Source organism: Mauremys mutica, chromosome 1 (assembly GCF_020497125.1).
Source record: "Mauremys mutica isolate MM-2020 ecotype Southern chromosome 1, ASM2049712v1, whole genome shotgun sequence".
In the NCBI taxonomy this organism is placed as follows: Eukaryota; Metazoa; Chordata; order Testudines; family Geoemydidae; genus Mauremys; species Mauremys mutica.
The window spans coordinates 119693041-119720687 of NC_059072.1; the positions used below are offsets into that span (position 1 = coordinate 119693041).

The following is a 27647-nucleotide window of genomic DNA, read 5'->3' on the forward strand; positions in this document are numbered from 1 at the left end:
GAGACTTGTTGAATTGACCTGTTCTGTAGTGTGGTAACCACAAATGCCAGTCTGTTTGGGTGGGGAGCTCATGCAGGGCCGCAGATGGCACTGTGAAAGCAATCTTCCCTAAAACCAAAGAGAAATCTCAAGATGGACAGTTTCAGGGGGATTCTAGTAGGGAAAAAGACCCAGTCAAACGACTCTGCTGTGGTAGGTATATACCTGAACCAGAAAACCCAGGATAAGAAGACTGTAAATCACTTAGCTGGCTAATCTGTGTGCTCAGTGAGGATCCCCATCCCCCCCTCATTGTTTAGATCCTTAAGCAATAAGTTGGCCTCAACAGACCTATTTACTTGGAAGCAGCAAACACCTGGCTCCTGACATACTACATGGGGTACCTGTTCTCAGCCAGGCTGCTGCACACACTAGATTCTGTGGTCAGGGTTCTGTTGTGCATAGAATCTAGCCCCAGAGATCCTCTTGATCCCATATTCCAGTCTGTTAGGCAAGTTTCTATCTGTCTTCCTGTTACATACAGAGGTCCAAAAAAAAATAATGTCATAGTAACTGCTTCCACACAGCCAGTTTAAGCATGGTTCACTCAATCCAGTCTAGTGGTCTGCCAAATACCATGTGGACAAGCAGTGGCACTTTCTACAGATTTCAGACTTTGCCTGGGAGCAAACTCTTCACCCCTGATGATGATGGCTCCGTGTATGAGAGGCAAGCTCTCAAGGAGGAAGGAGCCTGTAAAGGGATTGTATAGATACTCTATAGATAGATGATAATAATAATATGGTTCTTCATATATATATGACAGCCATTAATATGTCCTTTGAATAAACTTCTGAATTCTTGCAAGTAGGTTATTATGTGGCTCCTATCACTTTAAACTTACTAACATTACAAAATTACAGGCAGGCAGGGTCAGTCAAGCACTACCCCTAAACAAAAAGCCACCAAGAAACTGGACTGTTTCAGAAGAAAGGTTTATTTGACGGGTAGCCTTCAACTACTTTCTCTAACCAGCAAGCTTTGGTTGTCTTTGGGATTCCATGGCTAAATTTAAAGACTCCCAGCCCCAATATTCAAGGCAGGAGTTCACTGTCCTCTTGGAAGAGGGTAAGAGTGTGGGCAGGACTTCTCTCCAGGCAGCTCTGGATGCAGCTGACTCGACAGCCAGGACAATGACCTCCGCTGTCACCTGGAGGCGTTCTTGGCTCCAGTCCTTGATGCTTCCTCATGAGGTCCAACAGTTCACCCCTTCGAAGGCTCCTTTCCTTTAAACAGAGCAAAACTGATGTGTGTTTCTTTTATTGTGCAGCCTTCTCTTGGAATCAAGAAGCCAACTAAAGCCCTGCTGTATGTTATACTGAGTCCTGTGGGCCCATACTTTGCAAGCGGAAGCTTTAATCCAATATCCTTATGGGCAGATCCCAAATATGTAAGAGCCTGGAAAGGAGGAACGGGGGACTGCAAATTGGGAGGGTAAGAGAGCCTGATTATGCATTAATTACATAGCTCAACTGTTGGATTTTTTTCCTTTCAGTAAAATCCTAGCTATGATGCTGTATTATTAAATGTTGCAAATCAAAAATAATAACAAAGGCATTTCCAGAAAAGAGGTATCTCACCTCCAGTCAAAATGGGCTACAAAGTGGCAGACTGCCGATCTGTTTACCTTGCATAGATAAACTAAGGCCAAGGTTGTTAAACTGTGGTTTGTGGACCACTGGTAGTCCATAATGAGCTGCATGGGACTGTGGAGCTGTCTCTTCATGATTCCAGCTGCTAAAATAAAGATAAGTCAAATGCTTTTCTAATGTTGTTTCTCCATGTGAGCAGTTGCTGTTGTTCTGTCAGAAAATGGAACAGAAGGTGTCCAAGAGACAATTTCTGTGTTAAGTTGTCACACTATGAAAAGTTTTGAGAACGAGGGCAAAAGTTTGGAATAAGGGAATTTGCAAAGAGGCAGGGACTGAGAGAAACTTCTGTCCTGTCTTATTTTTTGGGGGAAAAAAGTATATGGAAGTTTGAGCTCCTTAGTCACTGTTTAAAGTCAACATTTACCTAGAGTTACCAGATAGAGTTGCCCAAGTGTGGTAATTGTCAGTAAATGTTGACGTTAAAATTAATCCCAGTTTAAAGTGTTCACTTAGTGCCTCGTGATTTTCTGCCTCCTTTTATCAAAGTGTGCAACTTGTTTTTCCTAAAATCTTGCAAATTTGTGTGTACGTGTCTGAAATATACAGTTATAAAGAAAACCAAAGTTAAAAATCCAAACATTTAAATCTCTTCTGACTGGATTTCTGTCAGCAAATCCACTGGATAAAGAGTTACACATCAGACAACAGCAACAGCCAATGAGAGCTAAGGGGAGGGAAGGCGCCTGTATGGCTAGGGGAATCCCCTGTCTCCTATTGAACTGCTTCAAGTTTATGGCTTAAAGCTAGTTTATGTGTAGAAGCAGAAAACTTGAAGTGCTGTGGCCTTCACTGCGTAATCTGTTAGCCGCTTTGCTTGTACAAACCTAACACTTTCATGAGTCAGTTGGATCAGGGGTTACCGTTACATCCGAGGATCCAATGGAGCTGCCTGGCAGCCCACCAAAACTCCCTTTAGCTTTATCCAGGTAGTCCACACACCCTGTGGAGCAGTATGGTCCTGGTAAGTAGGGGGAACCCTTGACTCTGGCTGAGCCCTTCAGAGTTTTATTTTGCAGAAGCAAAGTGACTTGTAGTTCTTTCATTTAAGTGCTGCCAATGGAATCATGTCAGGGGCAGAAAATGACTTTGCAGAGCATTAATCGTGAGGCAGATTTTGCAATCTGGGCACTGAAAGTAATGTAAAATGTTTTTAGAAATAGGAGCATTAGGAAGTTTTATGGTAGGAAAATACCCAGCTAGCTAGTGATAGCTGTTTCTTTTTTTTTTTTTTTGTTCCTGAAAGGAATTATGGTTCGTCCATCTATGCCCAGCGTGAAGCTATGGAATTAGGGTGTCAGCAGGTTCTGTGGCTGTATGGAGAGGATCATCAAATCACTGAAGTCGGAACAATGAATCTTTTCCTGTACTGGGAAAATGAAGATGGAGGTATAGTAGTATGTGGCACTAAACCTCTGCTTGTTGCAGTCCTCAGACCTGGGAGCCAGTTGTGACCTCAGGACTGCTGTCAGTGTTGTATGGATGATGCTTCTTGGGGTTTGTAGTTCTAGCCCAAAGAATGGTGGTCTGCACTGACTTCTTTTTCTGTTTTAGTGGGAGGAGGGAAGTCACCCTTAGTCAGTCCCCACTAGCCCACACAACTTCTTCAGAATTCCTTCCAGCAAGTCCCTTCCAAAGAAATGGGGTTTGGGACCTTCCCTCTGCGGAGAAGGCAAGTGATCAGAGACTCTGACCTTACAGTTCTGCGACAGGCTGCAATTGCCTTCTTTATGTCTTCTGCTTCAGCCATGTGTGGCTTCTGTCATGGCCTCTAGCAGGGGCATCCCCATCCATTCCTGAACCTGTGTCCACAAAGCACTCAGACCTTCCTTTTGAATCGTGATTTTCCCGCTAAGCAAGACAGGAGAAGCTGCTACATCTTTTATCTTCTACATCTTTAATCCTGGTAAATTGGTTTGAAGATGTAGGACCAGATTTTTAAAGCTAGGCTAAATTTTTTTTATTTTTTTTTTGCATCTGCAGTCATTTGTGGTTTGAAATTATGCCTCTTAGACAACTGACTAATTACTGCATGCAACCAGATATTTAGACACTTGCATACCTTCATTTGTTCATGCAATTATTTATGTCTACAAAATTGTGTCTGCACTTCATTGTTAGTACAGAAGGGTAACCTAGTTTGAAGAACTATGGGCCTGATCCAAAGCCCATAAAAGTCAATAGAAAGACTCCCATTAACTTCCCAAGGCTTTGGCTCAGGTCATAAATAAAGGCAAAGTGTTGTTCCACCATCTGCCAGTCTGAGAAACAAAAGAACAAGAAATTGGGATTCAAGCTCTGATCCTTTTCATGACAATGCAATGGACACTTGTAAAATACCATTTTGTTGCCATTTTTCTGCCAGTGCTATAGTGGTGGTTAGTAGTGGCTCACAATGGAAACAGCATTGTGTTTTATTTAGCATAAGAGTCTGTGAGTCAAGATACCTGGGTTCTATTTCCAAATTGACTGCTGATTCTTGGGCAAACCCCTTAAGTTTCTCTCTGTCTCAGTTTATACAGCTGTAAAATAGGGATAATATTTACCTAGCTCTAAAAAACTTAATGAGATCAAGTGAATGATGCTATATATGTGAATGTTGTTGTTTAATATTTCATCACAATGGATTAGACATTGTAGTTATTGGGCCAAATTCACCCCTCATGTGCACCTTCACTGGAGTTACACCAGCAAGGAATCAGGCCCACTTGGACAGAGCGAACAAGAAGTTGGTTAGCATTCAGTGCTCTGTTTTGTTTTTCAACCAGGAGTAAGCAGGAATTATCCAGCTACAATACCATACTGTTCCAAAGATCTGCTAACCAATGTGTTACCAGTGCACTACAGATTAGTATCATTGTGACATGGGTGGAACAAACAATCTGTAATTCATGCCATCCAGCCTACTATATGCCAGTCCTATTCCAAAACAGACCTGCCATTACACATGCTATGATCACTTGCACTGCAGGGGCAATTAGCTATTTAGCAATGTATTACTAAGAAGCCTGGGTGTAAGACCTAAAACACCTACAACTGTTGGTTGCCACCAAGAAAATGCGCACCAGTGTATAACTGCCTACCCCCTTGCACCGTAGCAAAAAGTGACTGCTATTGTGCTCTTTTTCTTCATAAGGAATGCTACTAGGACTAGGGTGACCAGATAGCAAGGGTGAAAAATCGGAACGGGGGGTGGGAGTTAATTGGCACCTATAAAAGACTAAGCCCCCAAATATGGAGTCTGTCCCTCAAAAATCGGGACATCTGGTCACCCTAAATGCTACATAGGTGGTCCTTGTTTTGTTTGCTTCATTGTGCATATATTGCAGTAGTGGTGGTGGCGGGGGTGGGGAGATTAAGCATAGAAATACAGTAGATTTGGAACTAGAAATCATGGGTACAGTTTAAGCATCAGGAACATACAGCTCATTGTGTGTTCAGGGAGTAATGTAAACTCTGTGTGTATGTGCTATGTTTTTTGTGTACCCTCATGAATGCACTAGATGGGGACTGATTTCAGCAGTGTTTCAAATGAGGGTCCATTTTTACTGAAAGCCGTTTCCCGATCATTTTAGCCCTGGTATTGGACAAAAGAGGTGTCTAACATTCCAGTCTTGGGTGAACCCTAGAAAATGTCTCATTCATAATGGTGGTAGGGGAAGAGGGGAGTTACCCAATAATCTCTGGTAAATTTGCATAACACACATTATGCTGATTCTGCACATTTAGCATTGCTCTGGCTGAGTTTACAATGTAGCTAAATATGGATCACTATTGTTACAGGAATAACTGAGCGCAGTAGTTTCTGTTCATGAAATACTGCTTTCATCAGTGGCATATTTGGAGAGTGACATATACCCAGGATGGTTTCCATGTTTACAAAATGTAAAGCTTGATCACCATGTGATCCTCCAGGCCTACCTTTTCACGGCACATAACATTGTTGAGAGACAAAGGGTGGCAGGAGTGGAAAGCATGTTAAATGGAATGTCTGTTTCTTTTATCACGGGGCTTACCTTGGCAGAGATGAAGACCTTTAAAATCAAAACAAATGTAGAGTCTAGAGAATACATCAAATGGGGGCTGTACACTATGGAATCTGTTTATCTTTTCCAGTATACAGAGGCAGTGTTGAGAATGGTTAGCTGCAAAGAGTCAGGGCACCTGGGTTCTATTTCTGGCAGAACTATTAAGCCACTGTGTGAACTTGGACAAATTATTCATCTCTGTGCCTCAGTTATCCCATCTATAAAATGGGAATAATAATATCTACTTCACTGGAGTGACGGGATGCTTAATTCCTTAAAAGCTCTTTGGAATCCTCAGATGAGGGCCAGACCTATACCACATGGTGCCCCGGTGAGGAACGTCTTCAGCGCTCCCCTCCATTAGTTAAACTTTTGAATATCTTATTTTTATTGCATTTATAGCTCATTTCACAACTTTGATGCACGATTTATCCCTGTTATATAAGATATAAATTTGCATGCCAGGATCTGTAAATCTGTATTTATTCATGCCATGTATAAGCAAAGTACACTTTCACATTTACATAATAAAACAAAGTTCACAATATCGCAGCTGGGCACTCACTTCACTTCGTTCTTATATCTCATTGACTGACTGGCAATGCCCCGCCCCTTATATACCTGCAAGGGCATAGCTGACAATTTTCTTGGAGGTTTTGAGGAAAATTTACCTCTCAGAAAGTCTGGAAGTTTTCATGAGATTCTACGAAGGTCCAGAACATTCTAGGTGGTTAGTGAAAAATGAATCCACATACAGAATACCTGAAACATTTTACTTCAAACATTCTATTTTCCCTTTTGTCGCTAGCAACAAAAATAGCACCCAAGCCTGGTGTCCCCCAAGCCGGCATCCCAGGTGGTTGCCAGGGTCGCCTGCCCCTCAATCCAGCCCTACCTCAGATGTAAAGACTCACAGAAGTTCAAAATAATGATATTATATGTGTGAAAAATAGAGCTCGATGGTTGTTGAAATAGTCATTGTGCTGCAGAAAGTGCCATTTGGTGGTGGAGAGTGAAGTTTGCTGGTGACACTCTGTGGGCAGCTAGATGCACAGTGATCCTAAAAGGATGGATTCTTTTTGTAGAGAGTGACAGATTGACAAACGTATGGTATGAAGCCAGAAAAAGGAAAAAAAAAAGGGCGGGACAGAGGACCTGGGAGCAGGTAGCAATTGGAACAAGTGTGGGGGGGAATGGAATGGAGAACTGGGGTGAAAGGAAAGTGTGAGGAAAAGAGAAAAATGAAGGAAAGAGCAACACAGAGTGACAGGGAGACTGGGTTTATAATAGGTTATGGACCCCAGAGCTTCCCGAGGCCTATGTGACTCAGAAGTTCTCTTGGTGGCCCCACCCATGCAAACATTTTGGTGTTTTTCTCGGTTTTGTAATAATCTGCCTAGCCCTAAACTCATCCCATATGCATCAATCAGTGCATGTTCATAAATACTTGTGGGATAAATGAAGGGGGTGTAGCTCCCTTTTATGGACACCCAGCCAGACAGTTAGCTGTAAAATCCCTATTGGTGTCTGTTCTCTGCTTGCTTTACCTGTAAAGGGTTAACAAGCCCACAGGTAAAAGAAAAGGAGTAGGCACCTGACCAAAAGAGCCAGTGGAAAGGCTAGAACATTTTAAGATTGGGAAAGAAGCTTTCCCTTTGCGTCTGTTGTTTCTCTCCGGGAAAGAAGGGAACAGAGGGCAGCAGGAATGCTGTGTAAAGCTTTAAGCCAGAAGAAATCATCAGATCATACCTAGAATTACTTATTTGAAACCCCCCAAATATGTAAATAAATTAGGAATGTTTAAATAGATGCAATCAGGTTTATTTCTTTATTTTGGCTTGTGGATCTCCTCTGTGCTAACCCCAGATTCTTTTGTTTGTAACTTTTAAGCTATTTTGGGTGCTTAATTTTTGGAATTGCTCTTTTAAAATCTAACAAAAGCCTAAGTTCCAGATGTATTTTCTTCCTTTTTGTTTTTAATAACATTTTACCTTTTTTTAAAACAGGATTGGATTTTTGGTGTCTTAAGAGGTTTGTGCATGTTGTTTTATTAGCTTGTAGCAACAGCTAATTTCCTTTGTTTTCTTTCTCAGCTCTTCCCCGGGTGAAAGGGCTTGAGGGTACCCCACAGGAAGGAATTCCCAAGTGATCCTTCCTGGGTCCAAGGGTGGTTGTTTTTTTTTTTTTTTGCATTTGGGTGGTGGCTGCGTTTACCAAGCCAAGGTCAGAAAAAAGCTGTAACCTTGGGAGTTTAATACAAGCCTGGAGTGGCCAGTATTAATTTTTAGAATCCTTGCAGGCCCCTACCTTCTGCACTCAAAGTGCCAGAGTGGGGATTCAGCCTTGACAACTTGCATGAAAGACTTGAAGCTTATGTTGTTCAGTAAAATACATGACCTAATTTTAAAATCACTTCAGTTGTAAGCTCCCAAGATCTGGGATGGTATTTTTGGTACATGTTGGTTCAGTGCTTTGCACAATGGGCCCCTGGCCTCTCAATGCTACTGCAATAATGATAATGGAGTCTCACATCAGTGTCAACGTATGAGCATTCAGCAAACACTATAAATGAACACATATATGTGAGTTCAGACCAATGTAAGAATTGCAAGCATGGTTGCATGGGGGACGGACAAGATTGTCCATGACCATTGCAGGCTGTGGTAGCCTTGCTTTGCGCTGTTCATGTTTTTCACCTCAGGTGTTGCTGATGCACCTTGCTTCAAAGCAGTTAACAGCAACATGACAAATCTGCTGCCACCTTGCTCTGTTGTGGGCTGTTTCCCAGTGACTGGGATTGGCTGATATGCTTTCATGCATGACTTCAGTGTATCTATATTGTTTGTACTGGCCACCATGAGAGCAGGTGCCTTGCTGTAGCTGACCAGAAATAGGGCCTTGGGTATTCTTGAGTCTGTCATACGAATGAGATGCCAAGACCAATGCATAGTTGAGGGTTTGGGGGTTTTTTGGGGTTTTTTTTAGCATGCTTTGAATGTCAGACCCCTGACAATGAATGAGTATTTCGATATTGGGAATCTTGTCTCAACAGTTGACCCTGCAAACAGACCAAAGGTTGTGCATATGGAACTGATCGAGTTTCCTAATATAGTGACAATATGTTGTTCAGAATGACTGCCTAATAGACATTTAGCTTAGTGCTTATTCTGACGTCCTTGTCATTCCATAAGTGGTGTGACAGCATTCCAAATGCAGAGCTGGCCTTGGCTAAGCGATGGGTAAGCTCATCATTAGTTGCGGCATTCTGTGACAGCATACTCCTTAGGTAGCAGAACTTCTCCATGGACTTGAGAAGATCATCCTTGATCTTAATAATTGGGTAGACAAGTTCATCCCATGGCACATGTTGGTACAGTACTTAGTTTTCTTTAGATTGATTGTGAAACCAAAGTGATTCACTGTACAAGTAAAGTGATCAGTTATTAATTGAACGTCATCAATTGAGTGAGCAACCAGTGCACAGTCATCAGCAAATAAAAGCTTCTTAATGTGTAAAGCTGCCACTTTCATGCAAGAACGGAAGCGTTGCAAATTGAACAACTTATAACACTGCAGAACTGGGTAAATGCGCCTCTGTCAGTGTCATGAAATGCATCCATAAGCATTGCCAATACAAGGATGGAAAAGACTGTGGAAGCCAGCACACAACTGTGTTTGGTGCCTCTGGTGACCAGAAAGGGATCTGATATCTTGCCATTTCCCACCACTCTGGTCATCATCCCTTCGTGGAAGGATGAAATAGCAGAAATAAACTTTCCAAAGATGAACAAAAAATCGAGCAAGAGACAGTGCCACAGAATTTCAAGGGTGCCAACATTGTCCACCTGTATAAACGTAAGGGTGAATGGGCAAACTGTGATAATTACTATGGCATTTCCCTTCTCTCTGTTGCAAGGGAAATTATTGCACTGGTCATAGTGAATTGACTTAACACCTATCTTGTGGGAAACATCTTCCCCGAGCCTGGACAGGGCACTGTAGATATGATCTTTACAACCTGTCAGCTTCGGGAAAAGCGCTGGGAGCAAAACCATGGTCTTTATGTGATGTTAGTCAACTAAGCTAAAGCATTTGTCGTCTTAAACTCTGGAAAGTTACCTCAATACAAATAAATATATCTAAAAATCAATAAAAGCAGATGAATAGGAAGTTTTCCCACACGGGGCTGCTTTTCCTATGTGCTATTATAAATCCAGGAGTTTGCAGCTTATCAAAATGACTCTCCCATGAAAAGACAAATAGGGTTTGTGAGCTCATAGTCTGATTTCCCAGAGATGGGCAAGATGAATGCATATGGAGCCAGACTTGGTACACACATGGTACCAGACGGAGATGATGACATGCTGCAAGGGAGGCAGATGCTCCTCTAGGTGACCCCAGGCTGGTAGACATAATATGCATACTTGACAACATTATATGAAGCTGGCAGCTTAAAACATTTTGCATATTTCCCATATTCTATCAACTCCATGCTGTTTGGCAGCTGGCCTGGCAAGCTTTCAAAATAGCTCACAGCAATCAAAGTATATTTTGGATCTTATACACATCCTGCTCCACCATTCATGAAGAGGGAACAGTATCAAGTGTGTCACAGGGCTCAATACTGAGCCCCATATTATTTCTTATTTTCACTAATAAGAGGGGTATGTACATTCAGACATGATGAAATTTGATGATTCCAAAGGTGGTGAAGTAGCAAATGCAGAACATGAGAGTTTCCAGACCAGTGGATTATTTAATCCAGAGTCCTGTCTGACAGTGGCCAGTTACAAAATGTTTCAGAGGTGGACAATTATAGAATAACTTGCCCATAATAGATATGTCTACTTAGTCACTTTCACTTGTTGGCTGGGCCCAGGCAAAAAGCAGACAGCCCTTGGAGGTAAGCATGGGAGAATTTATTTGGTTGTTAGGGTGGATTCATAGGAAAAAGGAGAGCTAGAGTTTCCAACCCTGGGAGAAAGGAAAGAGATGGCATCCTGGCATCTAGCAATCTGCCACTGAATCAGGAATGGCCACTGCTGATAGATGGATACCGCTGACAATCTGCCAACGCTGGGTACATATACACTGGAGCTGGAGAACAGAAGTGTAACTGTGGCTACACTTCTATTTTTAGTGCACTAGTTCCATCAAAGTTAGTGCATGTATTTCTGCCCAAGCTGGAAATTACTCTTCCAGCTCGAAGTGTGGACATACCCACGGTGTGTAGCCATATCCTGGGTGGATTGTACCTACCTCTGACAGGTACCTGAGAGATGTCTCCTTCTTACCTTTTGGCAGCACTTGAATAGTTAGTCATGACAATTTGAATCTATTGTGTGTGCCCACTTTCAAAGGAACATCTCAAGTTATGTAGGAAAAAAGAGGAACCAAAGCTCTTGATCCACAGTAAGAAATACAGCCTTGAATGGACTGAGGCAGCAAAGCATACAATGGACATTGCATAAGAGATTTTGATAACCTGCTATGAGAGGACATATATGTAAATACCTTGGGGACTGCCAGATACGGTGAGCAGGCTCACACCATTTAAGATCAGAAGGGATGAGAGACTGTAAGTGGGAGGACGAGATGCTTAAAAGGAGAAAAAGAGTGAGGAAAGCTACTGAAAAGCAGGGGCCAAGATTTTCAGAAGTGACTAGTGCTTTTGGGTGCCACCTCCATTGTTGGATGCCACCTCCATTGTTGGATGCCCAACTTTGAGTCTCTATAAAGTAAAAGGCCTGGTTTTTCAAAGGGCAGGGGCTAGAGCGCTATATGAAAATCAAGCCCCTTACAGGTGTTGCAGGTTGGGCACCCAAAATCATTTGTCACTTTTGGTAATCTTTGCCAGAAGCTGTGTTGTTGATATGCTGACTAGCTGAAAGACTCAGAGGGAAAAAAGGAGACTGCACTTTCTAGAAATGTAATACTTTGTTTCTTTATTGCTCCTAATCCAAGATAATCTACCTATGTTATTTTTTGCCAAGTATGAGATTAGATATTTCAAGCACATATTTATTTAAATCTGATTTTTTTCCTCTCTATTTAAACAACCCCCTTCCCAAAATCTTGTTTTCAATTAAACCATTTGAATCTTTGGCTGTTTTGGAATTTCATGCAGATTATCTCAGAGAGGTTAAATAACTAAGATAAAATAGTGAAAGAAGGGTTTCTGGAGACTACCATGCTTGGGATTCCATGTCAAAAGGGCACACTGTACACGAGGAGTCCTCTTCCATAAAATGCCTCACATGCCCGAGGACCACGGACAAGGACAGAGTTCATGACACTGAAGGGTTTAGTCTTTCGCCTCTAGGTTGTCATTTCAAATCCCAGCCAGATTTTTGAAGCCTGAAAGCTGTTACCAAGCGATGACTGTGTGGCAACCTATGTAAAATGAGTTGGAGCAAACTCCAGTTTTCAGTCAGATTTCCACATAACAAAAAACATTGCAACTGTCACTAATTGGAACCCATGCTGGCAATCACAGTAGAAAGGTCAAGGACTGAATGGGCATGAAGTGTGACCTACCTTCTCAATCTTGACATTGTCCCACCAGCTCAGTATTGACACACGTTACGGGGGCAGCAAGAGAAAATTTCCACTGCTCTCTCTCTTGTAGCTGCTCCATAGATACAGATAAATGTATTATTATAAATGGGAAAAGTAAATGTAAATATCATCATCAGAAGATGTCAGGGACAGAAAACCCATTAGGTTATCAAATCTATCTCACTTGAAGGCCCCATTCAGCAAAGCTCGGAAGTATGTACTTAACATTGAGCTTTATTTATATGATACATCATCCTCCAGACGCCTTACAAATGTTTATTAACTGCATCTCACAGCACCCCGGTGAGGTAACCAGTGGTAGCAAATCCATTTTATAGATGAGTCTACTAGACACAGAGTGGGTCACTTCCAGCTTCCACTTGTGGCTCCTTATGTCGCGGTTGGGCAGTTAAATGGTTCCCCGGGGTCACCCAGTGAGCCAGTGGCAGAGCCAGGAATAGAACCCAGACATGTGCACTAACTACTAAGTACACCTAATCCTAATTCAATCAGGGCAAGTCTACACTGCAGCCCAGCTGCACTGCTGTAGCATGTGTCTGGTGAAGACACTCTATTCTGATGGGAGAGCACTCTCCTGTCGCATAATTACTCCAGCTTGGTGAGAAGTGGAAGCTATGTTGGCATCTCCCACCAACATACCGCCAGTGTGGACAGCGCGAAACTTGCATCACTCAGGGGGGCTTTTTCACACCCCTAAGCTATGTAAATTGTATTAATTTAGGCTGTAGTATAGACCTGCCCTCAGATATATGCACAGATTCAAAACAGGTGGCATCCAACTGAGTTTGTGCAATTTAGAAACTGCCTCTGAAATTCTAACCAATGTTTGTATCTTATATCGGATATTGCATGTTGGTATCTGATATTTCTGCTCTCTTTTAAATATTTTATTTTGTTTGTATTTTTGTTTCAACAGAAGAAGAACTGGCAACCCCACCGTTAGATGGCATCATTCTTCCTGGAGTGACGAGGCAGAGCATCTTGGAGCTGGCACGCAAGTGGGTGGGTGTTTGCCTTGTCCCTCAATAGTAGCAATTTTAACAACCGTGAGATACGCTGTTATGAAAATAACTCATTTATTGCGTTCAAGTAATGGCTCTCAGTTCCACCTGATCCTTTAAACCAAGTACAAACTGGGGAATAATGTTAAAATTAAAAAGACTTGGCCAAACCACCCAAACACCAGTATTTGTTCCACAGAGCCACATACAGTCTAACTAGTTCCCAGTAAGTATTCCCACACAAAAATCTTCATTAACTTTGTGTTAGAGTTGCCAGAGTCCACATCCCATTAATACAATTGGCTTAAAGTAAGGAAATAAGCAATTGTCATTCATCACCCCATCTACACTCTACTCATCAGCTCCTTGTTCCACCGCCTATAGCTCACGTGTCTCCACCTTCATTCTGAGCAACCAGGGTGCAGCTTTAAGTCCAGCTGTAGATATAATGCACTAGTACCTGTATTCTTGCAGATTTCAAATCTGCACTTGAATACCAGTTCTCATGCACAAAGTACTATAAGCTCAGCAATGATCAAAAGCATACAGGTCCTCTGTTTTACATCTCATCCAAAAGCTCTGCTGCAGCTGCACGGTGTTCCTGAACATCATGCTGAGGTTCAACACCAAATTTGAGGGGAAAGTGCAACCTAGTGAATTGCCATCATCACTTGTTATAGATCAGGGGTTCTCAAACGGGGTTGGGACCCCTCAGGGGGTCGCAAGATTATTACATGGGGGGTCACGAGCTGTCAGCCTCCACCCCATGCCCCCTTTGCCTCCAGTATTTATAATGGTGTTAAATATATAAAAAGGTATTTTAATGTATAAGGGGAGGGTGTCACACTCAGAGGCTTGCTATGTGAGAGGGGTCACCAGTACAAAAGTTTGAGAACCACTGTTAGAGATCTTGGGTTTTCCTTGGAGGTCATTCATTTAACAACTGACCAGGCCATAGCTTGCTTAGCCGCATGAGAAATGAACGGGCTACAACTGAGTTTGTTAAAAATATCACCTCTGTGATACAATTACAGGTGTCTAATGTAAGGAAAGAATTATGACCTTTAGGAACATGTGCTCTGGTTTTGTCTTTCTGATCTCTGGCACAGGGAGAATTTAAAGTGTCTGAGAAGTACATCACCATGAGTGATCTGACAGCTGCCTTGGAGGAAAACAGAGTCAAGGAGATGTTTGGTGCTGGGACAGCTTGTGTCGTATGCCCTATTTCTAAAATATTATACAAAGGCAAGGTAAGGAAAGAAGTATCTGGTTTATTTTTTCTTCCCCATATAATTACAGCTTGGCATTGTCTGAGGTTCATGCAGGAAGTACTTTATCAGTATATTGCCTCCTAACTTCTTCCCAAGTTGGGGAAAACTGATTTTTTTTTCAGAATTCCCCCCCCCCTCTTTTTTGTGTTTAATTTGAAATTTCAGAACTTCATTTTTTTGACCAGCTCTATAGTTCATTGAATGGGGAGGGTGGGGATGCAGATTTTATTTTAAACTTAAGTTAAAAAATTCATTCATACAAAAAAAACCCAAAATTTGAAATTTCATCAACATTTTGCAGTTAGAAGCATTTCAGCCAGCTCTGTGATGTGATTTGCAGTCAAGTCTTCCCTTAATAGGGAGGCTGACAGCCAGTCACAGTTCCTCAATTCTGTTCTGCCCATCCCTGGCATAAATTAAAATTGCAGAGGAGGAGATTTAAATTCTTCCATCAGCAGAAATGGGTCATACAGAGAACATGGCTTTGCTCCACCATGACCATTCCCCTTCCATCCCCTAATATTTCTCCTTCCTAATCCCTCCCATGCCTGACTTAATCCTTCCCCTTATACCAGGCAGCACAGCTCTGTTGGAGAGGACACAGGTGGCAGAGCTGGTACAGGAGATGGCTTAACTATTTCTGTCTGCTGTACACCAGTTGGGAAATTCCTCCTGAACAGGGGGAATTCTGTAGGGCATTTCTCTGTCCTGTTTAAGTTCACTTTGCACTGCTTATGTTGCACAAAATGAACTTAGCAGACCAGTGAATCTAGCCCAAGAGGTATGTTGATATGTTTCTTTGTGAAGATAGACAATAGAACAAATAAAATAACGATGTAGAAAATGATGCTTCTAATAGATGGACTATATCTATTAATATGATCAGCTTTTGAGATACGAATGGGAAACATTAAGATGTTGACTATTGAAAATTATGGTAAATGTACTTGTTTTAACACAATATACACTGTAGATAGTAAATAGAAAGGTGCTTCTTTGAGTTGACTATCGACCTCCTCAAGCCTTACTGACTGAGCAAGAAGGTAAGTGTGATGTAGTGATTAGACCTTGCTTGGACTCCGATAGCAGCTGGGTTCTATTCCTGTCTCTGCTGCCACTCCTTTGGCCAAGTCACTGAGGATGGCCTAAACCAACTCTCATTACACTCAATAGAAGTAGTACAGTTGACATGAATGTCAGCTGATCCTTGAGCTTTCTGTGTCTCCTATAAAATGGATATTAATTATCCTTACCCACCTGATGGGAGTGTTGTGAGGTTTAATTAATGTTTGTGAAGTACTTTGAGATCCTCAGATTTAAAAGGCATTTATATATGTATGTACTTGTTGTTGCTGTTGTTATCTGACTGTACATGATGAGCTTCCAGGAATTATTCTCATTTTAATTCCATCCTAGAATTTGCACATTCCAACTATGGAGAATGGACCTCAGTTAGCAACCCGCTTCCTAAATCAGCTGACTGATATCCAAGTAAGGGATTCTCTTCTTTGGTATGATAACATAATGAAAGGGGTGAAATTGAATGAATGAATGTTTTTTCTGTTACAGGCTCCATGAATTAAAAGATAGACTCTTTCTCCCACCTCTCTTGGCATTGAAACTTTGGTAGATTACCAGTGGTGCAGGAAGATATTTACCCTACATGTCACTGAGGGATGCTGTTTTCCTCCTTAAAGCTTGCCCTCTCTCTTTCATCTTGAAACAGAGTGATTTTAATACAGGTGTGAAATACAGGAGTGCTTGTAAAAGACAGATGTTTATGTCCTCTTCACATGACATTGGCCAGGATTACAAAAAGTTATACCTGGTCACTATCCACAAACTCCAGTGACAGCTGTTTCATCTTCCCTTTAAAAAAAATACAGTCAGATAAAAGCTAATATCAACTTTCACAAAATAGAACAGCCAATCAATTTAAAAAAAACCTACAAAGCGATGTCTTGGATGGTGGGCATGATATTTGATATTGGCCAGTAACTGCTATCTTGTAGGCTCAATGTCTTTCTGATCATGCAACCACTACTTGTTCCCAAAACAGTTCCTCCTTTAGTGGCTTGTTGGACGTTAAGATGGATCTACCATTTGCTCTCATTACCTGGAGAGGCATGTTTTACTTCTGTCAGTGCACAAAGACTGTCAATAGCATTCTGGACATCCTCAAGAAGCTGAGCACCGGTGTCCTCCTTGGTTTATTTAGATGTCTTCTCTTTCTCCTGTAGGGGGGTGGTGAATGATATATGGCCTCAGCATGGATAGAATAGCTGTTACCTTGACAGGTTGCAAGTCGCTTTGTTTGAGATCTAACATTCTCTCCAACTTACTATAGGAGTAACTCTTTGGCATTCTTCTCATACTATTTCTTCTGATCTGGGTTGCTATAGTTATTTCATAATTGCCCCAGAGTTAATGGTCTGTCACTCAAGAAACACATTAGATGTTGCCACTAAGGTTTTTATCCTCCTGCTGAACTGGTGATCCTAATAAAACATAGTGAGATGTGTTGCAATATCCATACTAAATATGGATCCCTTGAATCTATCAGGGCTTTTATTTTAAATTTTTACTGACTCTTCTGCAAATCTATAGCAAGGACTTCACCTGGTGTGCATGAACTGATACAGCCATCAAAAAAAATTTCAGATTGAGTTATTCATTAATTGTGGCCCATTGTCTGCTATCAACTCTCCTGGAATGCCATGTCTAACATATTGAGATTTACAATGTGATATTCAATGTGTTGTACAATAGAGTAGTTAAAAATAAAATAAAATGAATAACATTCCACTAACCCTTCATTTTTTAAATCAAGTAGTGTGCACCAGCCTTGGACTGGGGACAGTCGAGCAACTTAGATAGTTTCAGTAGCTCTTTTGGATTCTTGTTCTTCTATTTCTTGCAGGTTTCACACCGATACTATCATATAGCTACTGCCCAGCTGCTTTTCACCACCCTGCTGACACAAAGCAGCTAGAAAGTTGTTGAATCTGTGCCCTGCTGGATTCTCCCTCTGTGACAGAATTCTCAGGTGGCACAGATCCACCATTGTGGGTCCTAGGCTTGTCTCCAGTTCCCTCATGGACACCATCCAGGGTAGTCTCTACATCTTTACAAACAAAGTATTGTTTGATCACAACAGGAGCATAACAAGGCAAAAAGCGTTTTCAACACAACAAACAGCCTATATGCATGCCTGTCTTACCTAAAGCTTAGGTAGGCCTAGCTTATCCGCACACCCCACTGCAGGGTGGGGAGACAGTTTACACACCTGCAGTCTCTCCATCCCTGCCACCGGAGCTTCAGGGACTCCAGGTTTTTATCCACTACAAAATTTTGTTTCAGTTTTCTGCCTGGGTTTCCCCTCTCCTCTGCCAAGGCAAGGGTGTCAAACCCAGCATGGTGTGAGAGAAACTTCAAAGGGAATGACACCTGCTTTGTCCCGTGAAGTATTGGTGCTATCAGGAAGATTTCTCCATTTTCCTGTTTACCTGCAAACTAACCCATACTAAACGTAACCCTTAATAATCATATAGCAAACAACACAATAATAATCAAACTGGCAGCTGGAATACATGATACTAATAAACTATCACAGGTAGCTCCCATGCCCTTCACTTGAGTCATTTATATGTAATTAAAGTGGAATACAGTATTGTTTGCTGTGCTCTGCTAAGCAGCTTCCACATTCCACTATGGAGGTGTGGAGCATTTCAGTGTTAGAGGAAACGATTCCCATGTATTTGTATTTAGCATGTAAAGGGCTTGTGTGTTCTTCTGCATAAAGATGCTGTATGAATTAGGCCCAGTTGTCATAGCGGTCTCTATATTAGGAGCTGGACTGAGACTACTAATTCATTTTGTGTATGCCAACTGACAGTGATTAGATGATAGGGACTTTCAGTTCCAGCGATGAGCACTGCATTTGAACCAGTAACCTAGAGGTGAATCGCTCCGTATCCAATTACTAATCACCTCTGCCATCCAGTTCCCTCGTATGCAATACATGCTAGTTTAACGTTTTCAGATTTCTTTGATTATTTTGCATCCAGATCTGTTTTCCTGCCACTTACTGTTATTTGTAATCCACAATCCTCCATGTGCAACAGGATTTACTTGGATTTGAACAGCTGTTCAATGGGAAGTAGAGCTAGAATCACGAATTAGAACTTTGTGGGCACAACTGATTAAATTTCTCACAGCAGTAGCAAGAGACAGGGGAACACTGCAATATGCATTTACACTTGTGTCACTAAAAGGAAATTGTGATTACTAAAGATCGATAGAGATTTTAGATGAAATAATTTACTCTGTGTATAGCATTGGTGTGGTTATGAATGCATCAATCACAGAATACTGTGTTCTATAACAGCTTGAGTTAGAGGATTTAAAGATGAGCTTCTCTCTGGGAATTGCACTGCCTCTGAAATACCAATCAGTGCTGGCAATCTCCTTCTTCCCTAAATAAAAAGCCCTGAATGCTTTGGCTAATATGGCCAGTGGTCCCAAATATTGTAGATTATTTATGGCTTTTTTCATGATGATTTGAGTGAAAGCTTGTTCATTTTTAAAGTGTAGCTCAGAAAGCAATTTGGGTGGGACAGGTGAATAGTTTCAGGTGAAATTATTATTTGTATTAGAGTAGAATTTAAAGGCCATGAATCAGTATCAGTATACAAATATATAATAAGAGACAGTCCTGCTACTAACTCTGCTACGCACTCTAAATAGGCGAGCCTGAGAAAATAGTGGTAGAGAGGGTTGGAAATATTGTTATCCCCATTTTACAGATCAGAACCTGAGGAGCAGAGAGATTAAGTGACTTGCCCAGGTTACATAGGAGGTCTGTGGCCAATCCAGAAATGGAATCTGATCTACTTAGTCCCAGTATAGTGTCTTAACTGCACAACTATCCTTCCTCTCTAAAATATGAGAATGAACTCAAACCTTTGGCAAAAACTGAATCCATACTGACCCTTTCGGGGAACTTTTGGAAGTCTGGTTTGTGATTTCAGTTTTATGCACCTTTGCATTTCTTGGTTCTGAACAGGGTGAGACACTGAAGTCTGAGCAAGGCTGTTATTACAAACAGAAGCAGGGGGTACTGGAAGTCTCACAAGAGAGTTTGTTTTCATGAGGTTTCCTGCCTATTTTTGTAGGTTCTGGAGGTTCAGATAAATTCCCAAGGTTTTTGAGTTTCACTCAGTTACTTGACAGGTGAATTAATAGCAGTAATTATCCTAACTAGCAGAGTAAACTTCAACATAAAGAACTCACCTCTTTTAATGGAAAATGCTGATGCAGCCTCTGCTCAGTACAGCTTGGGTGGGCGTGAAGGGAGACAGGAGCCTTTATGGTGCCTCATTGGACAGTGCTTGATCCAGGTCAATTTCTAGTGTGAATCAGAGGAGCCTCACAGTTGCTGTGACTTATACCAGCTGCCTTGGACCCCAAGGGTCTGTTCCAATAGTAAAGGATCACCAGGGTTAGCGCCAACTCCCTTTTCTCCAGTCATGCCCTCTATATTACAGTGTCTCTTTGCCACCCAAGGATTAGCCCATGCTGGGGGAATCCCGCACTGTTCGGTTAAACTGGCAGCATGGCTGCTTTGCAATGCCAGGGAAGCACCTATGGTGGGGACAAGGAACTGGCCTGGAAATGTCATGAATGGACCCCTGCTTTTCGAGCATGGTGTAACACATTCCGTCAGCTGCGCTGCAGACCTGTGTCCAGTGATAGCAGAATTAGCAACAGGGAGAAGAAATATCCCCAAGGACTGTTAGAAGACATTAGAAGACATTATGGTGTTGTGTTGTACAGAGAGCTGTTCAGCCACTAGCCTTCGAAGACAGCACTCCCAAATGCTGTTTCTTGAAGTGAACACAGCAACAAGCCAAGAGCTTTTTCTCTACTTGGGAATTCATCTTTTAGATTGCTCGTCTGCCCTAAGGGTTTTTCTCATATGGTCTCCATGCGTCCACCCTCCATTTCAGGATGTATACTGGCCCACTAGAGATGCACAGGCTTCGGTGCCTTCCATATGCAGATGATACTCGGCTCTCTGTTGTCATTTTAGTCTGACCCACAGGTGAAGTCTAGAGATAATCTGACTCAAAGGCACTGGACTGGGATTCAGGAGATCTGGGTTCTATTCCTGGGTCTGCCACAGTTCCCCATGTGACTTTGGGCAAATTATTTCATTACTATGCTGCCTCTCCTACCTGTAAAGCAAGGATACTACTTCCCTGGTTTGGGTATCTATTTAGATTGTAGACTCCTCATGGCAAGGACTGTCTCATACTATGTAAATGTACAGCACCTAGCACAGTAGGGCTCTGATGTCAGGGCTTTTAGGTGCTATTATAATATAAGTAGTAATTGAGTTGGCATGTCCAATATTTGAGATTAGACTTTACCTCCACCTGTTCCCTTAACCACAATCCCACATAATTTACTGATTTCTCTTCTCTCTCTATTCTGACCACTGTTTCTCTCACCGTAACAGGGCTTTACCTTCACCATTGTGGTACACTTGACCCGCTAGTCAAAAGCCAAAGTCCTCACCTTCCAAAGATAAACAAAAGTCCAAACCCCAAACAATGTTCAGCCCTCCTGGGCTCGAGTAGTCTTTTTCTTGGCCCTTCCCAGGGCTAATTTGTATAGCTGTAGTCCTTTTTCCACCCAGGTCTGCCCTGGTCTCCCTCACTGTTGATGTAGAAGTTGAAAAGTAGCTTCCTTCCACCCTCTCTGGCCAGACAGTCACAAATGGACTCCGAACAGTTCCTTGTCCCATTGTTGCAGAGAGTTTCCATGCCCTGTCTCAGAAGGATCCAGTGCTCCATCTACTACTAACCTATATCCATAATTTACCTAAATGAATGAGCTGTGTCTGAGTACGGGGTTTGTGACAGAGAGCCTTAGAACTGTTTACCTTCAGATTAAGATCAAATGCAGTGTCATAGCTAACTGTAATAGCTAACTATCCTCTGCCCTGGGACTGTCTTGAAGAGAGATGGTAGGTCTTTTCCATCCCTGCCTTCTGTAACCCTGTTTATTACACAGTGAGAGCAGACTCATTCTTCATCCACAGTAGATCTGTTTTTTTTGGTTTACCACGTTGGTGTAACATTTTACTCTGTGATATTTGTGGTTAGATTTATTTCAGGTTTAATAAAAAAGATGTAATAAAAAGCTACTTTTTTAAAAAGGAGGAAATAGACGCATTTGCATACTGAGGCCTGAACAGGGGCTGCATGTGTGAGCAGATTAGTAAAATGACCACAGGGAATAGTTGCAGGACTTTTAACACAGGTTGTATTAAATGCATAGACACCTCCATCAAAGCAGGACTGGTCTGCTTTATATCCTCTCACAGGAGAGTATCTTCACCCCTTCACAGCCTACTCACGTAGAGATGTCAAACTGTCTTCAGCTTTGTTTAAAACACAGACTGTAGCTAAGGCATAAATCCACAAATAATCTGTTTTATAGGGGGCAGCTATGGCAGTGGAAAGGAGCTTTGAAGTAGGTGTAAGTTATAGTTCCTCCCACCTACAGGTCCCCTTACCCTGCCAGAATGGTGGAAAAGGGCCTGAGAGCGAACAAAATTCAGGTCCTGAGAAAATGTTGTTGGTGCAGAGTTACCTTTATTTCCTGAAATACGTTCTTTGTTTTTGTTTCAGTACGGAAGAGAAGACAGCGAATGGACATTCCTGGTGTCATGAATACAGAGTGGCGGGGATCAGACCTTCCATACACTACCCGACAGGACAAACCGTTAGACCAGAACAATTGCCGATTTTCTGTAGCTGCCTGTTTAGAGCTGTGCGTAGGGTAATCAGTGTTCTCCCTGTCCTCCCCAGGGTGATTGTTTCCACATGCCGGGGAACGTGAACACAATCATTATGATTTCTACCATAGTCTTGCTAATAGAAGCCTATCTTCTTGTTAGAGATGCTAGATGTAAGCAATAGAACTGTCCCAACTGTTTTCTTGGTGCCTCCTTGTGTCTTATGTACAGTCCAAAAACTTGTCAAATACTCTTCAACTGGTCTTCAGTGTAAGCCATGGTGTTTTTCCAACTGCCACCACTACTGGAGAAGACTGCCATATAAAAAAGTTGCCCATTATTTAGGAGAACAGTTACTATCTCTTAGTCCTATTTCATTTGCATCCTCAGGCAATGGATTATGTTTTTCTCTGTTACTCCACTTATGTGGGAGGTTCCTCTCTGCATTCCCAGAGCCCCGAGGAGCCCATTTTTAATCCTGCCAACATCATACCCTCACCTTTTAGGCCCCACGTCATAGCAACCACGCCTTTAGAATGAGGATGAATTGGTGGGAAATCCCTTCAGAGCCCAGCAACACCACTCTTAAATCAGCTTACAAGAACTTACAATATACAAAGTGATCTTTCCCCACCCAAGGCTTTACAGTGCTCCCAGCCCTGGCTGGCCCACTTGTTTCTTAATATGATCTTTCTATTTTCTGAAGAGGCCGTGGCTTTTCAGTATGGGTTCTCCTATATCTTCCCCTGCTTGCCAGTGGAAAAGTGCTCAGTGCAGGAGAACAGAGGGATTTCATTCACTCCTTGTCATTCTGCACTACCATGTTCCCTTACTTCTTCATACACCACTAGACTCGTGATACACTCTCTTGTTGCCAAGATACAAGATACATCTGTTAGCTCGCAATTAGGGAAATTAATAACTTCTGCAAATTTTCTTTAACCCTTAAATATGCTACCATCCATATAAGCCTTCTCATCTACGCACATGCTTTTCTCAACTAGTTTTAAGATGTCTCCTGCCAAAAAGGAAGTACAGTATTCAGTAGTAATACTCCAAAATGCTAGGGGCCTGAATCTTCTGTTACTCTGGCATAGAATTTATGTAACTTCATAGCTGTCAATGGAGTTAAACTGATTTTATGCAGGTATAACAAAATGGCGCCTCAGACCGTACATTTTACACTAGCCATACAGCAGTATTTTGGGAACTAACTAGTATTTTTTTAATAAGGGAGGGAGAGTTTCTCTCCCACACTTTCTAACTGACCCCACCTGTAACTGGCAGTTGCTACCACAATGTAAAATATACTAAGCGTCATCTCTAATGGGCAGCCTCCTGTCTTAAGCCACCACTTAAAATTATCCACAGGGCTTTCTTGTACAGTATTTGGTCAAACATTAACCCTCAGTCTCTACTAGGCCACCATTTGCTGCTGGTCCCGTGAGTGGTGGGTTAGACAGATCTTGCTGCAGTCTGTTCTCATACCTTATTGAAGAACAGTTGAAGGTTACCAGTGACAATTGTTCAGAGTGAGTTGTTGGACAGTGTTCTATTTAGAATATACCTACAAGCACAAAGTGCTGTTTCATTTATGGTAGCAGTAGTACTGTGTATCTCTTCTTCTCACAATTTAAATCTGTACTGTGCTCTGGTCTCTGTTCAGTTTCTTGTGATGTATCATAGGCCACCGGTAGTTTATTTATTTTTATTCATCTACTGGAAAAATTAACATGGGGGATACATCGAGATATGATGTGGGGTAGAGGCATTTTTCCAACAAGGCAAGTACCACAACTGAAGAGTGCCTTTGGGTAGAGTGTGTCATAGAGCTCATACCAAATTACGTCATGAATGAGACTAAATGGCTTCCTGTTACTGAACCGTAACCTGATCCCTCACGTTTAGCTTAGATAATTGTCTTTGACAGCAAAAGTCTAGGTGGTTCGGTTTGACTGAGGTGCCTGGGGAATTGGATGTGCAATTCCCATACTTGAGATATCAGTAGTATTAACAGAAGTTGCACATCAAATTCCCCATGGACAGTACTGACAGTAATCTACTCACAAGTCAGACTGAAGAAATGAATACCAGTTACAATGATTGATTTAGAGTGGTTGACGCCTTAAAGTCTTATATCAGACTACAATAATTTTAAGTGGAGCTCAACATTGGCCTGTTGTAGTCTACACTGACTTTTGGGGAGACCTGAGTTAGACCTCCTGTCTTATCTGTTTACCTCTTGTACTGCTGGAGACCTCAAAAGTGCAAGGGCTAACAGAGGGCAAAATTGGAAGGTCCCCAGAAATATGAGCTATTTCCTAGAGAAAAAGTGAAACCATGTAGAGCACTCCCAGTCGGCTAGTGTCATCTCTGTGAATACTTTTGCTCCCTCTTGGTAAATTCAGACAGCCTTGATTATTTTCATTCAGGCTCTGGGTGAATAGGTTCCAGGTTTTAAACATTATATACTAAATAAACCAGCAGAGAATTTTGATCTTTCATGACAAGCCTATGTGGAAATACATAGCCTGCATTCTGCATCTGTATTATTTTATCCTTTTATCATAAAATTCCAAGAAATAACATTTGTAAATAACAGTGAGAACTTGAGAGATACTGTGTTCTCCTTATTTTAGCCCATATAGTTTAGGAAGGAATCGTGCTATTCCCTGAGCTGATAGACTGTAAAAGAACATCTGTGCATCTCTTTTCCATGTGCGCTATTTGTTTAATTGTAGCAGATTAACATAGAAAGGGTATGGTACATCATAACTAGGCAATTATCCATTCTTCATCACTTAGTTATGGTTACACTAATTGATCATTTAAGAAATAAGATAGTCTAACATTAGGAACATTTGAGGCTGTTCAGAAAAGATCAACAAATTAATAATTGTGTGATATTTGCATAATTGGCTGCAATTATTTAATGTTTAATTGGGTTGATCAAATGCGATTCAGCCTCTCACATGTGTATGCTTTACAAACAGTGGTACTTTAAAATGATAATGATGAACTATAATTTTTGCAAGTTCTTTCTTTCCCCCACTTCATTCTTTGATTATTATTTTCAGCCTTGAGCATGTTCCTAATTTTCAGTTTAGTTTCAGCTAGTCATCTGTTGGAAAGAAGTCCTTAAAATGAGATCCCATTTCAGAGGTCCACAAAAACTGGTGTTTCATACAAACCTTCATGATGTAGGAGTTGTGGAATTAGCAGTTGTCACTGCATTGCCAGATTCATAATAGCAGTTCAGGGCAAATTCACCCCGGGGTAACAATGATTTATTCTGGTGAGAACTCTGGCAAAAGATCCTCAGGATAGAAAGTCCATCCAGAGGAGGTTGTGGCAGCACAAAGCAAATGTAATTTCCTTGACAGGGGAGCTAGGAGGCCAGCAAGGACCAAAAAATGGGAGATGCTGGCCAGGGAATATGGCCAATGGATGTTCTGACTCAATACAGTCTTCAACAGTGTCCATGAGAAGGATTCCCAGCAAACCCCAGCCATAAGCTAAGTCTGCCCACCTCCCCTAGCAGAAATTCTCGAGGGATTGCATTGGTAATACCACCTGCCCTTTTTCTGGATGAATCACCACTGGAGTGCTGGGAGATATAATTGACCCTTCCCTGCCTAAGTGCTGGTGATTCTCTTGTCCTTATTTTATATTACACCTGGAAAATGGTAATCTGAAAAATAGGGCATTTGAAAGGTAAAGGTTCAGTATATGCTGGTGGGAATGAACACACAATAGGGTGTGTCTACACTCAAGTTAGAGCTGTGATTCCCAGCTTGAGGAGACATACCCACGCTCGCGCTGATAGAGCTAGCATGCTAAAAATAGAGTATAAGCTGCGATGGGGCTAGCCATCCAAATATGCCTAGGGTCTCAGAAGGGATCGTACACAGGGAAGCTAGCTCCTTAAACTACTGCAGCTACACTTCTATTTTTAGCATGCTAGCTCAGTCAGAATTAGCGTGGGTATGTCTCGTTGAGCTGGGAGTCGCACCTTCAGCTTGATGTGTAGACATACCAATATGTGAATCACCCTTCATGTCCAAGCGACTAGCAGTGGGCAAGGCAGAAGGGGCGAGAGTTGAGAGCTATTTCACAGATCCACCACTGGGGAGAAGGAGAGGAGGAACTCTTGTCCAGTGTTATCTATAGAGCAACCTATGTCATCTCCTCAAATCACTTAGCCCTTTTACTTTGCTTCAGTATGTAACAATGCAACGTCATAGAGCAAATGTTGCAATGCCCTGTCAGAGCATGGCACAGCGATTGATCTTCCAGGCCTTGCTCAGACTCCTTTTACCTCTTCAGGACCCTGCATATGGTGCACAGAGTAGGCAGGCCCAGTAATGAGGGGAAAGCAGCATGCAGGTGGGTGCACTTGTATCACTGTGTAGGTCTATACTGCAATAAAACAACTACAGCAAGTCTCAGAGCTGGGGTCAACTGACTCGGGCTTGTGCTCCAGGGCTAAAAATAGCAGTGCAGATGATATGACTGGAGCCTGGGCTCTGAGACCCTCCCCTGTCACCAGGTTACAGAGCCCAGGCTTCAGCCCAAACCCAAACTTCTACACTGCTATTTTTAGCTCAAAGTGCAAGCCCCGTAAGCCTAAATCAGCTGACCCAGACTCTGAGACTTGTTGCTGTGGATCTTTTATTGCAGCGTAGACACACTCGCATTCCAGATACCTAAAGCAGAGCTAATACTAATGACCTACCCAGGGATGGGGTGGGTTCTCCATCACTTGGAATTTTTGAATCAAGATTGGAGATGTCTTTCTAGAAAATATGCTGTAGCTCCGCCAGAGGTTATGGGCTTGATGTAGAGTTTACGGGATGAGCTACAGCTTATGCTATGTAGGAGGTCAGACGATGATCATAAGAGTTCTTTTTGGCCTTAAAATTTATTTGTAAGAAGTATGTATTTATAGCCTCCTTGGGCTGTCAGTGTCTGTGCTTTCAGTCATCACCTGGGTCTTTTTCCCCATCACCTATTTTGCAAGTAATGTTAGCACAGGTAGGCACCAGCTTTTTCCTTTCCCTGGGGTGCTCAACCCCTGCTCAGGGCACAGGTCCCACCCCCACTCCACCCCTTCCGCCAAACCTCTGCCTCTTCCCACCCGCACCCCTAAACGTGCCTGGTCCCTGCTCCTCCTGCACACCGCAGAACAGCTGCTTGCGGGAGGCACTGGGAGGGAGGGGGGAAGGAGTAGATTGGCGGAGCTGCCGGCAGACAGGAGATGCTATGGGGAGGGGGAG

At 42.2% G+C, this 27647-nt stretch overlaps 1 protein-coding gene across 2 annotated transcripts in view; it reads left to right on the plus strand.

The window, feature by feature from the left end:
• BCAT1 (branched chain amino acid transaminase 1) overlaps nt 1-25396 on the plus strand; it is a 98197-nt gene extending 72801 nt beyond the window's left edge. For both annotated transcript variants that reach the window (XM_045005281.1, XM_045005371.1), the window contains 6 exons: nt 1310-1473; nt 2935-3077; nt 13212-13297; nt 14406-14546; nt 15984-16058; nt 22265-25396. In XM_045005281.1, coding sequence (XP_044861216.1) covers nt 1310-1473; nt 2935-3077; nt 13212-13297; nt 14406-14546; nt 15984-16058; nt 22265-22306 — 651 coding nt within the window. In that variant the 3' untranslated portion in view covers nt 22307-25396. The remainder of the gene's footprint in view (nt 1-1309; nt 1474-2934; nt 3078-13211; nt 13298-14405; nt 14547-15983; nt 16059-22264) is intronic.
• The last annotated feature ends 2251 nt before the right edge of the window (nt 25397-27647 follow it).